At 43.8% G+C, this 8,230-nt stretch overlaps 1 protein-coding gene across 1 annotated transcript; it reads left to right on the top strand.

Moving 5' to 3' along the window:
• Positions 1 to 2,282: 2,282 nt before the first annotated feature.
• On the top strand, positions 2,283 to 5,455 carry LOC124525191 (procathepsin L-like). Its single transcript, XM_047097716.1, is given in 10 exon segments — positions 2,283 to 2,407; position 2,522; positions 2,696 to 2,818; positions 2,917 to 2,977; positions 2,980 to 3,062; positions 3,246 to 3,401; positions 3,403 to 3,471; positions 3,981 to 4,143; positions 4,784 to 4,901; positions 5,356 to 5,455. Coding segments are annotated over 10 exon segments (999 nt in total).
• The last annotated feature ends 2,775 nt before the right edge of the window (positions 5,456 to 8,230 follow it).

The raw sequence follows: 8,230 nt of genomic DNA, 5'->3' as shown, positions 1-8,230 counted from the left end.
ATCTGGAGGAAATTTTTATTGTTTTACAAATAAATGTGAAATCAGTAACTAATTGTTCCCTTGCTGTTTTAAAGATTAAAAAATGCTATTTAAATCCTGTGTCAGCTGAGCATTTTTAGAATAATTTACAGAAGAAGAGAGTAAGGCCCCAATAGGAGGACAGGCTTCCCAGGAGCTCACCCTGAGTTCAGACCACTCTGTCCGCTGAGAGCTGCCCTGTGGCTTCAGGTGAACCCAGGTTGCAGGCACTGGTGACCTGGAGAGGCTGGAGGTCAGGCTTTCCTTTCCCAGTTGCTTTTCCAAGGGAGGCTTACTGTCGCTGCTTATTTCCATCACATCAACAAACACAGATATAGTCGTCATACTTAGGACCCTATTGGCTTACTTAACCACTATACATTATGGTTCATTTCGCTAATCTGGTGACCTGGCTCGCAGGAAGTAAAGAAATCAGTAGGGATTGCCTAGGTCCTCAAATTCTCAGATAAATATTTTCTGAATGAAGCAGGACCTTTGGAAGGATTTTCTGTGACCTCACAAGGAAGTAGTATTAAATTAGCCCTACTCTATGCTCATGCCTGACATGTATTATTTCCTTTAGTCTTCACAAGAATCCTCTGAGGAAAATCTATTGCCCCATGTGTTCACTGAGGAAACTGAGGCTGAGAGTGTTACAGAGCCTGTGGGCCCCACACCTGGAGAGCTGTAGAATGGCCATACTCGCCCAGCCCTGACTCTGAGTCCCTGTATGGAATCCCTTTGCAAACTGCTGTCCTGGAGCAGAGAGGTGCTGGAGACAACACATGAGTAAGATCACTGGGGTGTCTCAAGAATGTAGGTCTAGGGAAGGAGGTCCTGAACCGCTAGCTCACTGTCTAGCCATATGGAATCAAAACCAGTTGTCAGAGGGCAAATTCATAAATACTGATAAATACTTTATTTCTTGAAATAAATGTCTTTCTGAAACTTTTTAAATTAAAGCTGAAGAAAAGCATGTTGGACACTGAGGAACACAATATTCCATAATGCAGAGAGTGGGGAGGAAAATGCTATTTCTACATGCTGCCTTTACTCCTTTTATTAAACCAAATTTTTCTGGAAATAACTCTTTTATGTTGGTTTTGAGAAAGGCTTGAGAGGGAAGAAGAATCTCTACCTGGGGGAGGCAGGACAGGAGCATTACAAAATGCCACGCCTTCTTGGGACACCCCTCCCTTCTGCCCCTTTCCCTGAAAGGACTTGAGCCTTGCCCAGTGCATACCCTGTTTGGGGGACTGCCTGACCTCTCCAGATTCTTCCATAACCCAGGGGCATCCCATCCTGACACAGTGATAACACCTCCCACTGTGGGCTCTGCATCCTCCACCTGAGCGACGTTTGTTCAGAATAAACAGGAACCACTAGACTAGATTATCCTGTTCTCATCCCTCCAGGAGATTTTCACCAAAAACACTAGGACTAAAGGACAGGCAGGGTGATGCTGAAAAGCCAGTTGGGGTTTTCCGGGTGAATTCTTTTCATGAACCATCCACTAATGCATAAATTCATGGTAATTAGTTGATGTGGGCCCTCAGGGAGGCACCGGATCCCTCCACAGGGCTGTCCCTAGTCCTCCAGCTCACCTCCCCTGGGACCACTGAAGCAGGCACAAATTCCCCTGGGATAATTAGGGACCCAGGCATCACATGCCCCAGCAGCCCAGAGCTCCAGGGCACAGAGGCCCCGCCCACAGGATGGATCAGCCAATTGCAGGGCAGGCAGGTGGTGGGGGCAGGGTTGCTAGGGCCAATCCCAGACCTTAAGTGGACAGCCTCCTACCCATCACCAGGTCTCCTGGACATCCCCTGACCTGAAGCTGTGACTGAGCTGCACTACACCTGCCACAGGTGAGATCCCCAGAACTGGCATGAAGAGTGGGCCACCTCTGAAAACACTGGGGACAGCTGCCTTGGGGGTCGGGGGTTTGGGGCTCCAGGAGGCACTCTTCCAGGACCTGACCCCTCCAGACATGGCAGCTTGCCCCACACACCAGGACTCAGGTCCTCACTCCCTGCGCTGCCATTTACATGTTCTGGAAGCAGTAGGCATGTCACAGGGCAGGGAGTGGGAGCACTGCACGTCCCACAACCTCAGCCTTCCTCCACAGCCCATGTAAATACTCAGGAGGATAAATTCATTCTTTCTGCTCTTAGTGACTCTAACATCTCAGAAGGAACGATGGCTTTTTAGACGGTTTGGTCTAATCAGAAACTCATGTGTTTTCCTTTCCTAGGTTTTGAAACATGCACCCTTCCTTCTTCCTGGCTGCCCTTTGCCCGGGAATAGTGTCAGCTGCTCCACAAGTCAAACAGAGCTTAGATGAACAATGGTCCCAGTGGAAGGCAACACACGGGAAACTATATAGCATGTTTGGTAACATTTAAGCTGTCCAGAGGGACCCCTGAAGAGAACATTCTATGCTGGTGTGAGTTCATAGCAGGGAGTGGCTTCTTTAGGCTGCTCTTACCAAGGCAGTAAACAGGGTACTGTGACTGCCCACAGTGTGGGCATACATGTGGTTGCTGGAGAATAACTCCCAGAAGCATCAGGCATTCCTGGCTGTGGTTTCTCCTCCTCTCTTTGAGCACATCCACTAGGTGCACATCTGGTGGTTTTAAATAGAAATAAAGATGATAAGTTATATGTTTGTCTCCAGGATGAAGAAGGACAGAGGAGAGCAGTGTGGGAGAGGAATATGCAAATGATTGAACAGCACAATCAGGAACACAGCCAAGGGAAACACAATTTCATGATGGCAATGAATGGTTTTGGCGACATGGTGAGTATGGCACAGATTGCTGAACATTTCAGGTTTCCTCTAAGCACTTTTCCAAATCATCTCATGCTTGCCAACACTCTGTTTCCTTTTCCTTGAAGACCAGTGAAGAATTCAAGCAGGTGTTGAATGACCTTAAAATCCAGAAACACAAAAAGGGAAAGCGTTCCAAGCACCTCTCTTTGCTGAGATCCCTTCATCTGTGGACTGGAGAGAGAAAGGCTATGTAACTCCTGTGAAAGATCAGGTGGGACAATACTCAGCAGGTCCCTCTCAAGAGTAAAGCCAAAAGGAATCAGTGTCATTGCTATGAAAATTGAAGCACAATATGCAGTTTGTTATGTTTTAGAAGAGTTTTCAGACCTATGGGCTGTTGTTAAAGTCTTGCAATTAATTTTGTAGGCTAAGCACGTTTGCATTTTGTTTTCAGGGTGACTGTCATTCTTGTAGGGCTTTTAGTGCAACTGGTGCCCTTGAAGGACAGATGTTCTGGAAAACTGGAAAACTTATTTCACTGAGTGAGCACAACCTGGTAGACTGCTCTTGGTCTCAAGGCAATGGCGGCTGCCGTGGTGGCCTAATGGTTAAAGTCCTTCCAGTATGTTAAGGACAATGGGGGACTGGACTCAGAGGAATCCTATCCATATCATGCACGGGTAAGTGGAGTTCCTTATCTTTTATCAAAGTTGAGCATATTCAGTAGAAACAGATCCTGTATTTAGAATTCTTGTATGTGATTATAGACTCTATACCTGCAAATGGTCAGAACTGCCATTAAAATGTATTAGCCTACTAGCACAGCTCTTTGATTACCTCATTACCATATAGCTATTCCTACAACTATGTTACACGGTGACACGAACACCATCTTATATACAGTACAGGTCTCCAGAGTGAAAACTTTATGAACGAGTAGACCCAAAGAGTGTCTCATTGGATAGACACTGCTAATTTTTCAACTTCAAAACAATCAAACCCATTTTATTTATTTTTTATTTTTTCAATATATGAAGTTTATTGTCAAATTGGTCAAACCCATTTTATGTCCTGAGATGCTTTATAACAAACTTGACTTGGAAATCATTCAGTTGCAAACAGTCTTGCACTCCTGTTCCCCTGGAGGTGGATGGTAGTGATCAAGTCTCTCCCCCTTTACCTTTGAAAGAATGAATCCTGCAAATACAAGCCTGAGAATTCTGTTGCCAACGTGACTGCCTTCTGGAGTGTCGTAAACAAGGAGGATGGCCTAATGAGCACAGTGGCAACTGTGGGGCCTGTCTCTGCTGCTGTAGATGCAAGTCTGAATTCCTTCCAGTTCTATAAAAAAGGTCAGCATGTGTCTACATAGAAAAGTAGGCAGGACAAATGGGGAACCACCATCATATAAGGCAAGATTGATCTATAAGGTATGGATTTCATGTAGTTGTTCCTTCAGCACATGTGATTTTGTGGCTGTTGTTCAACATATTGACATGACTTGACCCAACTTCCTCTCTTTCAAGCACTTCATAAATATATTTAAATGGCTACATAATTTGATTGGTATAGCTTAACTTACTTTAGTTTTTCCCAGCTGTTAAGCCTGGAAGATTTCCAATGAGTTTTACTAATGAAATGGACGCTGGAAAGAACCCCTTGGCTCAAGTGATTTTGTGTTTTTCTGCTGCTTCCCAATGCTGACATGGTAGAATAGAATGACAAAGTTTCAGCGAGTGTTCTTCTATCCCTCTTGACTGTTCTTCACAAAAGAGATTGTGATGATGTGTATTTCTGCTGGTATTGCAGGGAGATTTAGGAAGGGCCTAAATCCCTAGCCTTGCTAAACAAAAAGAACTGATTTCTAAGTCTTACTGGATTTATATTCCACCTGAATTTTGAGATGCCTCCTTTACTGCGGTGACTTGGTTATTGTTAGATGTTATCATGTCGCTTTGATGTCCCACCTTGGAACTGAATTTACTTTTCCAGGCATTTATTATGATCCAAAGTGCAGCAATAAACGCCTGAATCATGGTGCTCTGGTGGTTGGCTATGGCTTTGAAGGAGAAGAATCGGATAACAAAAAATATTGGATTGTCAAGAACAGGTATAAAAAGCCAAAAATATTTACCTTTGGAATTGAGAAGGAAATCCTTTTGGCATCAGTATTTGGATACAGATCATCAAACCCTTGAGCCCACTTCCGAGACCCCAGAAGTGTTTGCCCCACTTAGCAGGAACAGAGACATATTCATTTGATGACATTAAGCTACTCTTTCAAGCTTGCAAGGGTCCTGCTATAGTTTGAATATAACTGCATCTGAAACACTTCTGACCCCAAGAAATTCCTTTTCCTGTCTCTCATTTTGTGGTTTTGTGAAAGTTTTGGGGATAGATTTCTCTGCTGGGTTAGAACTCAACCATGAACGAGGATGGCCTCTCTTGAGTCTTCCTGAATCTGTCCTGGCCTCTGGGGCACTGCTGAGTGTCAGGTGTTATTGTCCATAAAGAGAAATGTGTTTATTCCTCTGTAATAAATGAAAAACCCCATCTTCTTTCAGCTGGGGTGCAAATTGGGGCAAACACGGCTACATACTCATAGCCAAAGACCGGGACAACCACTGTGGAATCGCCACCATGGCCAGCTTTCCTGCCGTGTGAGATGATGGTGTAAAGAAGACCTTGATTGGCAACAAATTATCCAGAAAATGGGTTTTATTTTCAAGGTGACCACACCCTACTGTATGGGATGAAGCACTTGAATGATTGAATTCTCAAGTTGTGATTTGATTGTGTGACATTTTACACTGGGAATGTTACCACTCACTCATTACTGCTGTAAACACCTTTGTATCAGTGACTTGTCTAATAACTTCAGAATTTTCATTTTTTAAAAAAAGTATGAAGGTTTACTTTTTAAAAATAAAACAACTGCAGGGGCACCTGGATGGCTCAGTTGGTTGAGTGAGCAGCTCATGATTTCGATCCAGGTCATGAACTCATGGTTCAGGGTATTGAGCCCCTTGTCAGGCTCCATGAGCTGACAGCATGGGATTTTAATTTCTTTAGAGAAACCCACAAACATGCACTAATTACCACTAATGTTTTCCTCCACCATAAAATGTTGTAACAAAAAGGAAGGACTTGAATATCGTATGATTTGTAACTAAGTTTTGGTGATGATTGAAATACATGTGCTGCTTAGAATGGAAGTTTCCTCTCTTCTGACCCCTTTCCTTCTAAAAAGAACCCAGTGTTTAATTGCATATCTATTTAACCAAATTTAACTTTATAATTACTGAATCATTTGGTTTCTTTGCAATTTATTTTGATAGAAATTATGAAGGTCTATGAAATATGGGAAACACTGGTAATAATTTTATGGTACTTACAAGACCTAGGGAGGAATCAAAATTTGTTTTCTGCTTTATTTATTACATGCCTATGGGATTCTTTTAAAAATAAGGTTTTTTAAAGTTTATTTATTTCTTTATTTTGAGAGAGGGAAAACACAAGCAGGGGAGGGGAAGAGAGAGGGAAGGAAAGAATCCCAAGAAGGCTTCAGGCTCTCAGCACAGAGCCTGACATGGGGCTCTACCTCACAACCTTGAGATCATGACCCGAGCAGAAATCAGGGTACAGTCACTCAACTGACTAGGCCCCCCAGGTGCTCCTAAAAATAATTTTATGAGAAATGCAGTTTGGGCTTTTTAAATTTTTAAGTAAATATAAATGGCTTTGTAAATTACAGAAGCTTCTAATATCTGCTGAATCATTCACACATCAGCCAGGTCTTCCCACTTTCCCTCCCATCAGCACCTGCACAAGTTCTCAGAGTCTTGGGCTGAACTCCCAGGATGGTGTGGAGAGTAGGCTGAGTGAGCCTGTCATGGTGAAGCAAGATGACTTTTACAAGGAGTCCTTTCTAGAGGATGTTCAGAGACCGACTAATGGCAGACTGCATGTTCCAACAGACCCAGCCTTGTCTTCATCCTACACACCCTTCTGCTCAGTGGCCTTGCCTCTTTCCATCACGAGGTGGGGTCTCAGCCCTTCCCCAGGTCCCTGGGCCATCTGGCGACAGGCAACAAATACAATAAAGCAGCAAGTCTCACTGGGGACGAAGGCCAGGTGATAGGAGCTTGGAGCTCTTCAGGGGTATCCTGGCACACCTGTTCTTGGGATACTGCTTAAAGGTCTTTGTTTTCTTAGACTCCTTTCAGGAGTAAACTTTGTATCATGGAAGCCTCATTGTCCATACCCTTTCCAGAAACATCTCTTATGTCCATGGTAGAGACTTATTCTAAGCCTGGAAAGTTGTCACTGAGTCCTTTTGTAAAGAGGCTTCTTGGATTGAGTCACTATTAAAATAAATATACTAATGGTGATCCTACTCACCAGGAGCAGATTGCAATTCATTCAAACTAGAAAATTTTCTATATTTAGAACATTTCTTAGAGAGCTCTCCCTTCTAGCAGCTGCCTTCTTGGTATTTAGGGGGGGATCAAAATGAAAAGAAAACACAAGCCAGTATAAGGCTAGTGTTAGGGAGTCTCTTAATAAAAGAACAAAAATCAGAATAAGAATCAAAAACCAAATCTGACATCAATCCCCCTTCTTATATCTCCTTCATCCCCACACTTCTGTCCCTGACCCTCCAGGAGATCTTTTGGATCTCTGGGCTCCTGGTCTAGAAACTTTCCCTTCAAAACCGAGCCCCAACTCTTCAGCCAGTTCCCTTAAATACAAAAACTCCAACTTTCCCAGAAAAATCCTGAACGTCCAGCTCCTTATTTTAACTATTGTTTCTTTTTTTTTTTAAATTTTTTTTTTCAACGCTTTTTTTTATTTATTTTTGGGACAGAGAGAGACAGAGCATGAACGGGGGAGGGGCAGAGAGAGAGGGAGACACAGAATCGGAAACAGGCTCCAGGCTCCGAGCCATCAGCCCAGAGCCTGACGCGGGGCTCGAACTCACGGACCGCGAGATCGTGACCTGGCTGAAGTCGGACGCTTTACCGACTGCGCCACCCAGGCGCCCCTTAACTATTGTTTCTTTACAAGATTTATAGAGAGTACCTCGGCCTGGCCTCCTGGCCTGGGAAATACAGTTTGCTCCTGTAAGTGCTGAGTGTTGAGAAGTACATCTAGCAGGAGTGGCCAGGAAGGGCAGTAAAGCTCATGCTGCGGTCCTTACAATTGCTCAGAGTCTCCAGGGCTTCGTGATCAAGCTCTGCCAGTTCCAGGCATTCCTGAGCAATGTCCTTGAGGAGGGTTTCATGCACCCCTGTCACAAAGAATTCATGTCCCCTGGACAGCGACAGACCTTTTCAATTATGAAGTCCCTTTATCTCTACTCTCAGAAGATCCTACCGAAATTACAGAGAAATTTTAAAAATTAATACCTTTTTACAACCCAACTCACAGACACCTTCA

The sequence above is a fragment of the Lynx rufus genome, unplaced genomic scaffold (genome assembly GCF_022079265.1).
Source record: "Lynx rufus isolate CCGP_SWC_20201006 ecotype Redwood Valley unplaced genomic scaffold, mLynRuf1.p SCAF_10, whole genome shotgun sequence".
Taxonomy (NCBI): domain Eukaryota; kingdom Metazoa; phylum Chordata; class Mammalia; order Carnivora; family Felidae; genus Lynx; species Lynx rufus.
The sequence above is the reverse complement of the archived record's forward strand: the minus strand, read 5'-3'. Positions and strand labels throughout refer to the sequence as shown.